This window comes from Ciconia boyciana, chromosome 4 (genome assembly GCF_034638445.1).
Source record: "Ciconia boyciana chromosome 4, ASM3463844v1, whole genome shotgun sequence".
NCBI lineage: Eukaryota > Metazoa > Chordata > Aves > Ciconiiformes > Ciconiidae > Ciconia > Ciconia boyciana.
In genome coordinates, this window is record NC_132937.1 from 101,069,004 (window position 1) to 101,083,285 (window position 14,282).

At 43.0% G+C, this 14,282-nt stretch overlaps 1 protein-coding gene across 4 annotated transcripts in view; it reads right to left on the minus strand.

Annotated features, from left to right (window-relative positions):
• Positions 1-8,233: 8,233 nt before the first annotated feature.
• The window catches only part of MCTP1 (multiple C2 and transmembrane domain containing 1), a 291,466-nt gene continuing 285,417 nt past the window's right edge, over positions 8,234-14,282 (minus strand). For all 4 annotated transcript variants that reach the window (XM_072860789.1, XM_072860787.1, XM_072860791.1 and 1 more), the window contains 2 exons: positions 11,489-11,586; positions 8,234-10,345 (listed from right to left, as the gene is read on the minus strand). In XM_072860789.1, coding sequence (XP_072716890.1) covers positions 10,274-10,345; positions 11,489-11,586 — 170 coding nt within the window. In that variant the 3' untranslated portion in view covers positions 8,234-10,273. The remainder of the gene's footprint in view (positions 10,346-11,488; positions 11,587-14,282) is intronic.

Sequence of the window (14,282 nt, forward strand, 5' to 3'; positions counted from 1 at the left end):
TTTTTTTTGCTTTTGTTTTGGTTTTTTGACAAATCCGGAAAATTCTTTCAAATGCATATTGTGTCACAGCAGCACCAGGTTTAAGACATAAAGCTTCGATATGGTATTACCTCATTTGCCCACAGTGAGTACGAGCCATCAGTAAAATGACAGTCTGCTGGGCTGCTGGAGGGGGCCGACTTGGGCTGCCCAAGGGGAAAGAAGGAAAACTCCTGCTTTGCATGACAGACTGCAAATAAGCAAGCAGGCTGCCATCTCAAATGTTTCCCTTTTAGAAATTTAAGAAAAAAATGTTGTGGTTTTTTTTTTCCCTGTGCAGCATCCTGAAGTAAAGGCCTGTAAATAACAGATAAATAGCACATTGAGTTGTTAGCAAGTGCCAGATCCAAGGAAAAAATTCAGGTCCCCTCTAGGCTTCTGTGTAGTGACACAGGGGGAGAGAGGTCCCTACAAAGCAGGATGAGGATTATGCTTATCTATCTTTCAAACCTGTACCCTCCCCCAGAAAGCTCTACAGGCCAGAGCATCTTCTCAAGGGGAGGAGACATCCATTTTCTTTTCTCCTGCAGGGGAGCGCACACACACTCTTGTTTCTGCAATTTCTACATGAAAATTGCATACATATTTACCAGTTTTATTTCCCAATATTTCTCTTACCCACTGGAAGCATCACCCTCGAGGCTGCAGGCCACCTCCTGCCTGCACTGTTTCTTGTACAGACAGCCCTGGATGCTCTTCTGCACCAAGATGCAGCTGCAAGAGGATCAATACTCTAATTAATTCAGTCCCCACTCCCTTTCCCCCATCTGAATAGTCTCACATCTACCACATCATCCTCTTTGGAAATATGCAGCATGGGTTTGAGTCCACTCAGACTAAACCTCAGTTTAGAAAGTAAAACTGAGGTCAGTCAAACTGCCATGCCCACTACACCGAAGTTAAGGTGCTGTACACAGGGTCAGTTTCATGTTGTCATCTGAGCCGTGGTTTCACCATCACAGCTCTGAACGTCCGTGCCTGCCCTCCAGCAACCTTGCTGAAGCTGACGTCTGCATGCTGCAGGTAGAGGTCAACTTTTGCAGTGTTCAGGGCCTTAGCAAACATACCTCTCCGTTAGCAGAGCCAGACTTTTTTTCTGATGTGGGAAGGTGACCCCAAAAAACTTTTACAGCTTATGAGAAACTGAAGGTATTTTATCTGTCCATATGGAAACATGGTCTTTATTTTAGAAGAGCTACTATGTAAGATTGCCTCTCCCATCCATGTTTCTTTTGATGAGTGGAAAGTATGTAAGCTTTGATGTTACCTGCTCTTCTGCCTGACCCCTTGTTAGTATTTCAGCTGTGGGGTTGTGTGGTAGCATGCTCTGAACCTAAACCTTGCAAGTTTTTAAGCCTTATTCTTCCATCAGTCAAAAGATGCTTGTTTTTGAAGACCTGGTATGCTTTCTACAAAAGCCCTGCAATGCCATTTGCTGTACACCTATCTCCTAAATCCAAGTTGTTCATGTTTTTATCTTAATCACCAACCAGGAAACAGTCTGCCCCTGCCAGCTGTGCCAAGAGCAGTCATAGGATCACAAAATGGTTTGGGCTGGAAGGGACCTTTAAAGGTCACCTAGTCCAACCCCCCTGCAACGAGCAGGGACATCTTTCACTAGAGCAGGTTGCTCAGAGCCCCGTCCAACCTGACCTTGAATGTGTCCAGGGATGGGGCATCTCCCACCTCTCTGGGCAACCTGGGCCAGTGTCTCACCACCCTCAGCATAAAAAAGGTCTTCCCTATATCTAGTCTGAATCTCCCCTCTTTTAGTTTAAAACCATACCCCTTGTCCTGTTGCAACAGGCCCTGCTAAAAACTCTGTCCCCGTCTTTCTTATAGGCCCCCTTTAAGTACTGGAAGGCTGCTATGAGGTCTCCCCAGAGCATTCTCCTCTCCAGGTTGAACAACCCCAACTCTCTCAGCCTGTCCTCACAGCAGAGGTGTTCCAGCCCTCGCATCATTTTTGTGGCCCTCCTCTGGACCGGCTCCAACAGGTCCATGTCCTTCCTGTGCTGAGGACCCCAGATCTGGACACAGAACTGCAGGGGGGGTCTCACCAGAGCGGAGCAGAGGGGCAGAAAGTCCTCCCTCGACCTGCTGGCCACACTGCTTTGGATGCAGCCCAGGATACGGTTGGCCTTCTGGGCTGCGAGCGCACATTGCTGGCTCATGTCCAGCTTTTCATCCACCAGGATCCCCAAGTCCTTCTCGGCAGGGCTGCTCTCCATCCCTTCGTCCCCCAGCTTGTATTGATACTGGGGGTTGCCCCGACCCAGGTGCAGGACCTTGCACTTGGCCCTGTTGAGCCCCATGAGGGTCACTCGTTGCACGGATGTGTGATGTAAGGGGAACGGCTGCTGTTCAGCATCAGCGCTGGATGCGCACCCTGTAGGGGTGTGTGAAGATGAACTGAAGTATCAGTATAGGAAATGGTGTTTCTAAAAGCTCAGAACTTCTCAAATATCTGCAGTGGTGTATGTCACATTTCCTCAACTGAGTATTGAAAGCAGAAAGAGGGTTTAACATTCAGGCCAAGATGGAGAAAACCCAAGAAACTCAAATTTAAGGCCAAGAGTTCCTCCTTCCCTTGCACCGTTGCCATTTTCCTTTTGTAAATTGGTCATTTAAATTAGGGCTCACAAAAACAATGAACTAATGCACCCGTTTGAGACAGGGCAGATGCTCTATAAAGCTCTTTAGAGAAAGGTGACAGTGCAGCTCATGCCTCCTCTGTTACAACCCTGATCGTCTCATCCCGGTTACCGCCGGCCGTGCGGAGCATCTGCGGCCGTGGGACAGCACACGTCCAGTGCACAATTCCCTGTGCACTCAATAATTCGTGAGACCGATTTCCTACCACTGGCAGGCGGGTGCAAACTCACTGCATGACTCCGGATCCTCTCTGCACCTCTCCCTTTGCTTTATCGCAACTTAAATCAAAAGGTAAACAGAAACCCTGGCTTTAAACTTCCTGGCATTTGACAGCTTCATCATCAAGTGTAAGTGTCAACTACTTCACAAGTTCATTTCTTTTTTAAAATGCCACTGTTTGTTCTGCAGAGTTTCTGGTCAAAGTGCAGCCTCCACATTACCCTGTAGAGAAGGAGGCCAAACTGCAAAAGTCACAGCACTGTATCTAATTATGAACCATAGGACTTAATGAAGAATAGAAAATTGCACAGTGAAAACCCGTTTTCCGTGATGGAGAAATCATTAGAGCAATCCTCCTCCACCCCAAACAACCCATACTTCCTGAACTGACCATTTTAAACATAACCCCCCTTCACAAGCTACAGGTTTTCTGCTTTCATATGGCTTTCTGGTTGGGCCAGAAACAAAAATTTTATTTTTTCCCCAAAAATAAAATGCCCATTATGATCTCATTCCAGTCACACAGAGACTTTACAAATACTTTAACTAGAGCAGAGCAAAAGTCTAAGCTCAGATGTTTCAGAACCAAGTAACCAACCACAAGGTGCATATATATGCAGAAAAGGTTATACAACTTCCAGAGGAGATTTCCTTCCCTTAACCATGGATTTTCATTTCTGTATTCTTCCTTTCTGCACTGACAATTTCAAAATATGCCACAACCAGGGAGTGGGCAGTGGACAAAGTCTGGATGTCGCGTACCACGAGGGGGATGGCCGAGATGAGAGTCATTACAGGCCCGGGAGGAGCAGCACTGGCGAAAGACGGGAACACAGCAATGAGAAACCAAGGAAAACCTGAAGAGCTGACATAAAACCAGCAGCTGAAACTTTGTGAACATACTGCCTAGGAGTTAGGTCTATAAGAAGAGGAATAAGCCAAAAAGAACTTGTGGGTGGGGAAAGGAAGGAGAAGCCCACCAAAACCCAAAGAGGAATAGGGAGAAGAAGCAGGAGAGCATGACAGGGCAAACAGCAAGATTTCCCTGGGCACCTCTGATACTAGCAATTAAGCAAGAAAGGCTTAATTACTAGTGTCAGAGGTGACCAGGAAATCAAGGAGAAGAGATACGGTGCAGCAGCCTTGAGTTTGGTCACCTAGAGACTGCAGCCAAGGTGGAAAGAAGGAAAGAGCAGCCCTTTACATCGGCAGGCGTGGGGCCAGCTCCATGGCGTGTCGTCGGCAAGTCAAGAGGAGACGGAAAACAGGGCGGTAGCTGGAAAGGAAGGTGTGGATGTAACTGTGGTTTTGAGCTGTGGATCTCTGTAAGGATGCCAGGGGAAAGGATGTGTCTCTGTTGTGAAGGGAGAACACAGACAGGCTGGTTCCAGCCTCGTAACCCACTGTCATTCTTCCCCAGCTCTTTTCCAAGAAGCCACCCAGCCTTCCCAAAATTGTACATTGCCACAGCAAACTGTGGTGACTAGACTTTCTTCTAGGTGAGATATTTACTTCTAGAAACATGGTGCAGAAAGACTTTTGCCCTTTAAATAAACCCCAGTCTTTTAAAAAAAAAAATCCTGGAAGAACTGAAGTTATATTTGATAGTTACCCAGTTTACACGTAAATATATTTTTTAAACAATCCAGGCCCTTCCCCATTTCTCCTCCCCCTTCCCAATAAGTGTGTTTAGGAAGCCTCAGCCTGAGGAACAGAAATGTAGCTGAGGGAAGGAATTGCTTTAGTCTCCATGCCCATTTCTTCTGATCAAGCCATTATCTCGTGCCCGTGAGCAACAGCTCTCCCGATACGAGTACGACTGCTTGTTGAGCTTGTTACGTGTCCTAGGGCTAGCAACCCTGCGGGGAAGGAAAACATTTTTCGCTTTTGTTACCGTATTTGTTCAGGAGGCAGCGAAAAAGCTTCCTTTAAGTTGTAACTCAAGGATAGATGTGTACTGAGCAGGCTGGTGCCTGACACGTAAACTTTTGCAAGTGAGAGAAATGGTCAGTGTGCTGCACCATGAATCAGCAAGGCCAATCCTATAATGTTATAAAAACACCATGGGAAATGAGATTTCCCAGGACCCAGTTCAGCAAAAAGCCAATCCCTTTCTCAGTTACCTTTAGGTGAGACGGTGGCAGAGGCTCAGAGCAGCCCATGGGAGCTGCGGCGCAGATTAAAATGGGTTGGTGTCAACTGAGGAGCTTCTGCCGGAAAGCGTTCCAGCTGTGTTAAAGTACCAACGCTACAAGTTAGTTAAACCCCTTTCCTCCTTTCTTCCAGTAATATCTAGGGATGCTGTGATACGATAAGATGTTTGATATTTTCATTTTCTTTTCAAAGTTCTGGTACTTGTGGCAATTGCAATGGCACGCACCAAGTGAAGATGGGATGCTCCCGAGTTGCAGCTCTTGTTCTCTTTGTGCAACTGCCCAGTGCTCAACACTCCCTACAAATCTGACCATGTTTTTTTAAAATGTGTTTAACCTTTCTCTACTACTTTTGACTGGGGATCTTTCTTCATCAGTTGTAGATCTAAAAGGATTTGGTTTTTTTGTGGCATGCCTAAAAAAGATCATATACAATTATGCAAAAAGTAAACTTTTAGGAATGTGTCTTCATGTCAGGGTAAAGCAGGTCAGGCAATATTGACTTATTAAATTATTCCAGAAAATATTAATCAACACTCTTTAATCAAAGTATATATCAGTGATCAACATTTTAGCCCTTCCTTTAATCACCTGATGTAATTTAAGTAAAAGCTGAGTGAGAAAAGCAGTTTAAAGTTTCTTTTGATTATATTAAAATGGGAAAATATTTATTAACATTTGAACCATGACTAAGGGTTTCAGGCTTCTATATTGTGCAACCTGAACCATAAAAAAGTTTTTGACATTTAAATTTCCTTCAGTACTAAAGCTGATGAGGAGAAAAATATAGTTATACTCTTCTTGGCCCCTTTGGTAAAATAACTCGATTTCAAACCGCAAAATTTAAGTTGGACACTCAAAATTCATTGATGGGGAATTTGTCCTGTTTGAAGCATGGCTAAATCTGACTTTTTTTGAGCATTAAATTCTTACAGAGAAAAAAGAAATTATCCAGAAGTACAATGTCCTGTGCAATGGATAGTTAAGATTTATTGCATTTTTTGCACAATGATAGCTTACGGATTTTTTTTTTTTTAAATTAAGACCTCAAATCCTTAGTTTATGAGAAACATGCCCGCTCTTGATTGATTACTATGACACGAAAGAAGCAGAAAAATTCTAATGCCTCTTGCAGCAAGAAGTATCCAACCTCCTGCTCTGACGACCTGTCCTGAACTTGCTCACATCTTCCACGGCTGGCAGCCGACATCATAACTTTTTTTTTTTTCCTTTTCCTGAGCGGAAGGCTGCTTTTAAGGGAAGGGATGTAGTATTCACAACAAAGGCCAAGTCTAGCAAGTTGAAGCAGCTCGCCGTATTTGCAACGTGGAGAAATATGGAGAGCTAAAGGTGGTTTAGGACAGCTACATCAGTCTTCTGACATAAAGGATCTTTTCTTTCTCTACCAAGTGCAGAGGGAGAGCACCGCCTCAAAGTGAGCCCTTGTGAATCTCTGTCTCCGGGTCTAATGCGCTTCTCCAGGCTGCTCCTCATCCTCTGCCCTTAACTGATTCACCAGTTGCATGGCCCTTGCAACCAGCTGCATTTCACCCTCTTCTCTAAGTGAGAGTAGGGAACAGTATGCTTTGTTCAAGCTTTCACATTTTTCTAGGTTGATGTCTAAAGATTGCACTTTATCTGGGAGTAGCTGAATTTCCCCTCTGAGAGTCTGAACATACGCTTCTTTTATGCTATACCTTAATTAGGCAGAAAGCAATGGAAATCCGGTGTTCCACACTGAAAAATAGCTATAATTGCAACTGTGTTTGACAGGAAAAGTTTTGGTTTTTCACCCTTGCAAGATTTCAGAAAAATTCTGGAGGAGGAGGTACTTATTGAAAATTTGCAATAGCAGTTTTGGTGGGGGGGAGGGGAGATGAGCTGTCTTTAATAGAAGCAGATCCACAGCAATCTGGAAATTAGCCCAGTCGGGAGGAAAAAGTTTGCCCTCAAAAGAGAAGCAGGCTCAGAGATGGAAAGAAGTTTGTGTCTGGCTGCCAGCAAGACTCCTGCAGCTGAGCAAGGAAAGCAGGCACGGGTAGAAACTGCCCCTCTCCTGCGAGGCAGGGATCCCTGGCTGCTGGGCAGAGAGCTGCCAAGGTTTTGTGTGGCGGGTACGTGATCTAGCACTGATAAGATAAATAATTTTTCCTTTCTCTCCTTCGCTTTGTGCTCTTGGGCTATCCCAGAACGAAATAATTCAGAATCATGTAGCACATTTGCTGGCAGGTCCAGCAGCTCTTCCTTTTTTGGTAAAAAATCCTGTGCCCTTATGGCCCATGCTAGCAGCTATACTGTATGCAGCCTGCTTAATTACTTTCTGATTATTCCACTGTTGTTTTAATTGCAATAGAAAAAACTTGGTTGTTATTCCACTTGGATTTAAAATGCTAAGTTACAGTGCAGTAGCTCTTCAAGTTAAAGCTTATTGCTGTTATGAAAAACACTTAGTTGTTCCTCACTACAAAGAGAAACAACTGTAAAAATAGGGTTAGTAAGCACTCCACTGTGAGTGATCAGCAGAAATGTAACAAAAACCTCTCAGACAATTAGCCTCGATGGATCCTGAGTGCTCCGACACCTACTTCAAGTGTGGACCCCAATTAAGCTACTCATTTTCACTGGACCAAAATAAAGTTGTTAAATTTTATTTTCTGAGAGCAGAAGGAGTTTCATGATCATGAGATGCATTATTCTTTCATGGCTGCTTATGAACAGAAAAGTTTCTTACGAATAATACCCAGCAAATCTAACAGGTTAGCAATTGACTTAAGAACCAATCTGGAAATGGAAGATATGTTGAAATATTTACAGCATAAGGCAGGACTGATTCTCTGCAGAGGCCTCCCACACAAAGCAGAGCAGACAAACTGCAAATACTGAAAAAGGGTTCACTGACAAATTATTTTAAAGTGTCCTGTTGTGGCAGGAGGGTCATATTTAATCAACATGCATTCTTAGCCTTGCCCCTGTGTGTTGTATTTTCAGTGAGATCAATTTTGAGTGATTGGGGCATTAAAAGTAGTTCACCAATTCTCAACAAATGGATGTTTTTCTCCCCCTGCCCCCTCTACTTATATGTTTTGGGGCTTAAAATACTGAAATCCTGTATGCAGAAATATGTTTTCACTCGCTTGCCCTTCACACCACTCATGGGAAAATGACAGTGTAGGACTTCAAAGAAAGAGGCTTCCTAATACCTAGTAGAGAGATGCTTAAAACGGTGTTTAATGCAGTAAATGTGTATAACTAACTCAGACATTACCACCAAAGTAGACATTTGAAATAGAGTACAGAAGAAAAACACACCAGGAAATTGCACGCAGACTGATGGGCAACGTTAAGAAGGTACAAGGCTTGCAGTGTACCAAAGAACTCTGCAAAACTGACAACTGGCAACAAACATTTGCACATTGTCAAATTGAAAGTTTGGCTTTTTTTCAACAAAATAGGCGCATCAGTGAATCTGACTTCATCAATAGTATGTTGCTCTTCAGGCAGCACACAGTGAAAAGGTGACTACAGAAGCTTCGCAAATAAGTTCTTTAAAAGTCATGATGTAACAGGAGCATATTCGGGTCCAGGACTTTCTGCAGAACAGTCATTTCATTGGCATTCTTTCAAACATACAAACAGAAAGATCAAAATAACCGTCACATCAGAAACCGGCTATCAACGTGTCTGTAAAATAAACAAATCCAGGATGATCTTTCATGAGCAATGCAGCTAACATATAATTCTTTAGACAAATATATATACATTTGCTTGCAAAGTATTTCTAAATAGTCTTTTCAAAAAGTATTGTTAGAGTAGTGCAATATAACTTTATCAGCAATTGCAACCAATGAGAGGTAACCCAGAGAGGACCACAGGAACAGCTCCTCTCGAGGATGCAATCCTGCCGTTCTCCCCTGGGCAAAAATCCCCTTTAATGTCACCGGGAGCTACGACTAAGAGCTGTGCACAGGTAGTCCCTTAGGAATGAAGTCTCTGCTCACTATGCGGGGAGCTGAGCGTGGAAGTCTACATGCAGCTATCGGAATATATCCCCAAGTACTCGTTATGCGATGGCCACTAAGACATTTGAAATGTAAACGTTTCTCATCTATGTTCCATGTAATTTATAAAATAATGCTGTTTCCATGCAGTAGGGCACAATCGTATCAGAAGAACTGACTACATTATTAGCTAAGGAAATAAAACCGGTATATCAGTTTTACCACAACTGCATTTTTTCCTCTACACTATATTTCACATTGGTAACAGGTAATGTGTTATATCATAAAGCGTATTAATATGATCTTGTGATTTGAAAGCAAAAACATTTTCTGCAAGATTTCCATATTAAAATAGTTATGTGCACAAAAGGTGTTCATAGCATGACACCCAAAGCAATATGGAGTTAGTTTGATAGTATTTCCATTACAGCAGAACTATGAACTTCATTCACTAAACTATGTAGTACAAATGAAGATTACTGGTACATATAGAAAAATCAGATAGGCAATCAGTTACAAACCTGGCAGTATTTTGAGAGAGACAGAGATTTTTAGGTCTTATAATGGAATGATAAAAACGGCAGGAGCTTCTTTTGGGAGCTCCAGAAAGAGATTTGCACTTGGTGTTTCTCATTATCTTATAAGCAGCCCTACTGCACAGGAAAACGTTGCACCAGGAGTTAACATCAGGGTCTGGAGTTCAAAAAAATCTGCTAAAACTTAAGTGCAGTAGGCTCCATTACATTGTATTTCTCTTGAAATGTATAAAACATAGAAAATCGTAATGGTGACTTACTGGATAAAAATATTAATGCTCACAAATAAAATCTGACTGAATTTTTGAGTCAGATTTAAATTTACACCTTTTGCAGATTTAGTCGGCATGATTTGAGTATTTCAGGTATCTTTGACCATCAAGTAGCTGTGCATATTTACCATTTTAGATTGATTCCTTTAATGTGTTATGCTGCTTCTAACAAGGTTTTCAAATGGCAAAAACCCTACTTGAAACCTTCGTCAAATGTGTCTTTACAGTGCGAAGTATATAGTCAATGACAAATGCCTTTTTACAGTATTTACAAAATCTCCCCATTAGATAAAAAGGCAAAATAAATAAAAAGCTTAGAGAAAGGAAACACTGCTTAGGCTGTAGGCTTTTTCTTTTATCTTCCCCCAGCAGATGCTAGTCTCCTCAACACGTGAAGTTGGCTAGCCAGGATTGTTTTTCTTCCTCTTGCTCGGGCTGTGACTGGGATCTTGTTTCAGTTCATGGTATTGCACCTGTTTAAACACAACGTTCAGAAAGAAACCGGTCAGGTGGCGCTTGCTAGAAAAAGAAAGATTTATATTTTTTTTCCCAGGGCAAAAAAAAGAAAGAAAAAGAAAACTATCCCCCTGCAAACTACATGGGATCTGCAGCTGTGATTCAACAACAACAGAATGACAGATCTAGAGTAAGAAGGAAAAACAACATTAGGAGAATCCTGCCAGGAAGTAAAACAGTGTGCTGACATAAACTTTACAAAGGCTACTTTCTTTGTTTTCTCCATGAGCTCTAACAGGGAATAAACAGTATCCTCTTTAATGAATTGGATGAATATTCTTTGCAATGTTTCTTAAAAACTTGCTTATTTTCAAAGGCCTTCACAGAGGGGATTTTCACAGAGGGGATCGGATTCAGTACGTGCACCCATACCTCCTATTTATACCAGCTCTGAACTGAAACCGTTGCCTAGAAATATGGAAAGTATATAATCTTTGTGATACTGGAGGTGATTTATGTGCCTGACATTATCTTAATGCTTGCACCTTCTCAAGAGATGGTGTACTGCATTACAAAAGCTTGCAATTCATAACCAGCTTGTTTTAAAGGAGTTTATGAGCACGGTTGAACTGTGGCCACAGCGAAAACTTTCACCCCAGGAAAAGAAAGGCTGAGGCGCTCTGAGTGCTGCCACAAGACACTGGGCAAAGCCACCCGCTGCCGGCTCCGTGTGGGCGCAGCTCCTTGCATCACTTCACCTTCCTGTTCCCTCTCCACGTCCCGACGGCCCCGCTCCAGCGTCTCCTGCACCATGCCTTATCCCAGTCAGATTCGCGGGGTGCTGGAGGCTGCTTAATACAAACTCTAGCACCCACCACCACCTCCCAAACATCCCTACATCTACTTGTCTTTTTACAGATTGCTCCTAGGCATCCTCAAAGGCACCACTGAGGCAGCAGCTAATTCCTCACTGCAAACAGTCTAGCAGCCTCCTTAAGGTTCATGGACTATCCCCAGCCTGAGTTTGCAATTTCTTTGTGCCAAAGAATATGAAGCTGAATCAAAATTACTGCTTTAAAATTTGTTTAAAAAAACCCAGAAAGTCATGATATCATACATCAAATTAACTACCATATGGACACCTTAAAAAATATACACACCACTTGCACATCTGAAGGAACTCTGGATAGAAAGTCAAGTAGCTCATTGTTATCAATTGCATATGGACTTCGAAGCTTCTTTGTAAATTTATTGATGCCTGCAAAAGTGAAAGTTCAAATGTTACTATCATAATTTTTTAAAAAATAAAAATATATTTTTGGCAAAGTTCTAAAAAAGATTTTAGGGTCCATTTCAAAGTCTGACTTTAGCACTGATTTAATGAATGAATGAACTGTAAACTTAGGCTCTAAAAGCCAGAATCTGCTGCTGTGGTTCCCTCTGCTTCAAAATGCAAAAGTTCTAGGGATAGTTTTAAATTCCTCCCATACTTTTTATTTGAAACTAATAGAAACTGTGGTTATTATGTGGAGGTTGAAAAAAAGAGAGGAATAGAGTGTACTCCATTTCTGTGGCAGAGAGGATGAGCAGTAATGGGCTTAATTGCAGGACAGGAGATTCAGGTTAGACACAAGAAAAATCTTTCCAATGCCAAGGATGGTGAAGCATATGGGAAGCAGTGAAGTCTTTATCATGTGAAGACTTTAGGGTGAGTTTACACAAACCTCTGTCCACAAATGACAGATATGGACGACCTGACGGCAGTGCAGAGAAGGGATGCAATGTCTCCCTTAGACATCACGGTCTTACGATGCCTATTGACAATTCGTGTTCAGAAGCATCAAGAAAATCCTCCCCAAACTAAGCAGAAAGCAGGCTTTTAAATTAGACTCGTTTTCTTATCATTACATACCGGGTCAGATTCATACACTTTTCAGACGAGAGCCTCGTGCATGTGCTCTGGGAACACTCTAAAACATGGGCAGGAATCGTACAAACCACACAGACTCTCACATGAGTGGGAGAAAGCCAGGACAACATTAAAAATGTGCTGTTCTGTGTAATTTATCAAGGCTGTATCAGAGATAAGATAATGCAGTTTATCTTCCACAAAGTCTTTGGTGCCCAGGCCTTTCAGAAAGCTTTAGCAAGGGCATAAAGCTTCGGGACAGACTGTGCAAGCTGCAGTCTTGATAACACCCACGGCCTCCCACTGCATGAATTCTCAGTTCTGCGGTGTAGATAGGAGATGCTGCCATCCCTTTATCTGGTGATTGAACAGTGAGTGTTGAGAAAGAGTATCTGAGATTCAAACGCCTTTGTTTAAGAAGATCCTTTGCATCAGCAAGTGACTGAGAAATTCAAGGTCTACCCCACTGTTCATTGCACGTGGCCACTGAACCACCCACGGGTGAATTCAGGAGTTGATGTGGTCTCACCTTGTCACACCTGACAAAGAAAAGTACCAGTCACCCTGTGAAAGTAAATGCATGAATAAATCATGGTCAAGGCTCAAGAAAAGAAAAGAGCTGAACAGATGAGATGGGACACTACAGGAGGATTAAAATACAACAAAAGATTAGGTCTTTTCCAAAAGCTTGACAATTTTCTGATTAGAATAATTTTCTTTATACTCTTTTCCACATAAACAGCTGCAGCCGTAACCAGGACTCTGCACTCTAGCAAAAGGGATTAGAGTGCAGAGGTGGCTCCTGCTCCACCATGGCTAACACACCACATGTTCAAGGACTAGTAGTCTCCATGGGGAGAAACATGGCCAGGAGGGAAGGAACTGAGAATTTCATGCCAGGGCAGGCTGAAAGAGGCAGCTCCTATGGACGCACAGAAGAAAGACAGCTGTACAAAAGACCAGCCATAACATGAAGGAATTTTCATTTAAAATGAAAGCCCTGCCTTCCCGAAGAACAAGATGGGCAGGTGCTCCTAGATACTAGCTCAAACTCTCCTACGGATGGAAGTCAGACAACAGAAGTCATTTGCTTTCAAGTGCAGGATGGACGAATGGGATCAAGAAATTAATATACATGGGGGAGGCTAGAAACATACAATAAGGGAGAAAACAGGCATGTGTTTGGAATAGTTCATTTTTTGAAGCGACAGCTGCTCAAAGCTACAGGCAGCGCGACACGGCTCTGCGCGAACGCCGTTCGCCCGAGGAGGTCTGGGCTGCTGGAGCTGCAGCTATGCAGTACCTGTCTAGTCTCCCAGCACGGTGCGAGAGAAACGTGTCCCTAAAGAAGGGATCCCCAGACACCCGCTGAACAAGAAGCCACCTCACCGACACTGAAATGCAGGAGAAAAATGTGGAGCTGAAACCTCTTGTGAACAAAGGTGCTCCAAGTTGTACCTAGATAGAGTAGATAACTTGGGGGCAGGGAGGGAAGAGACGGAGTTGAAAGAGAGCAAGGTGCATTTACGATAATTTGTGCTTATGTTATCCATCCCTGGCTGGGGAGGCACGGACTCCAGTTTGGGAGTCGAGGCTCTGCCTTACCTGAAACAGAGATTTCTAGGGGAGAGTGACCCCTCCCGGGGTATCGCAGGGATGCGTGTCAGGAGCTTTTCAAACAACAGTGCTGACTATAGTTTTGTGGGTCTTGGAGGGGTATTATAATCTCAGGTTCTTGCATGAAATCAAGGGGATGTATGAAAGCAAGCGTACAAGATGCCAGATCTGTCTGAAAAACGACAGAAAAAGGACATAGACCAAGTACTTCAAACTTCAGTAATGAGGCCTACCATCTTGTGTGCACTAGGAAGAATGAAATTTTGGGAACGAATTGAGAGTTTGGGTTGCACCCAAGTGACATAGGGTATGTGGGGAATAAGTGAAATTCTGAGACAGGAAAAGATGCTTGCTTCTTTTAGTTCCATAAAAAACAATTTTGTTCAAATCCTCCATATTGGTTCTTCTCCATTGTGTATATTCTGCTA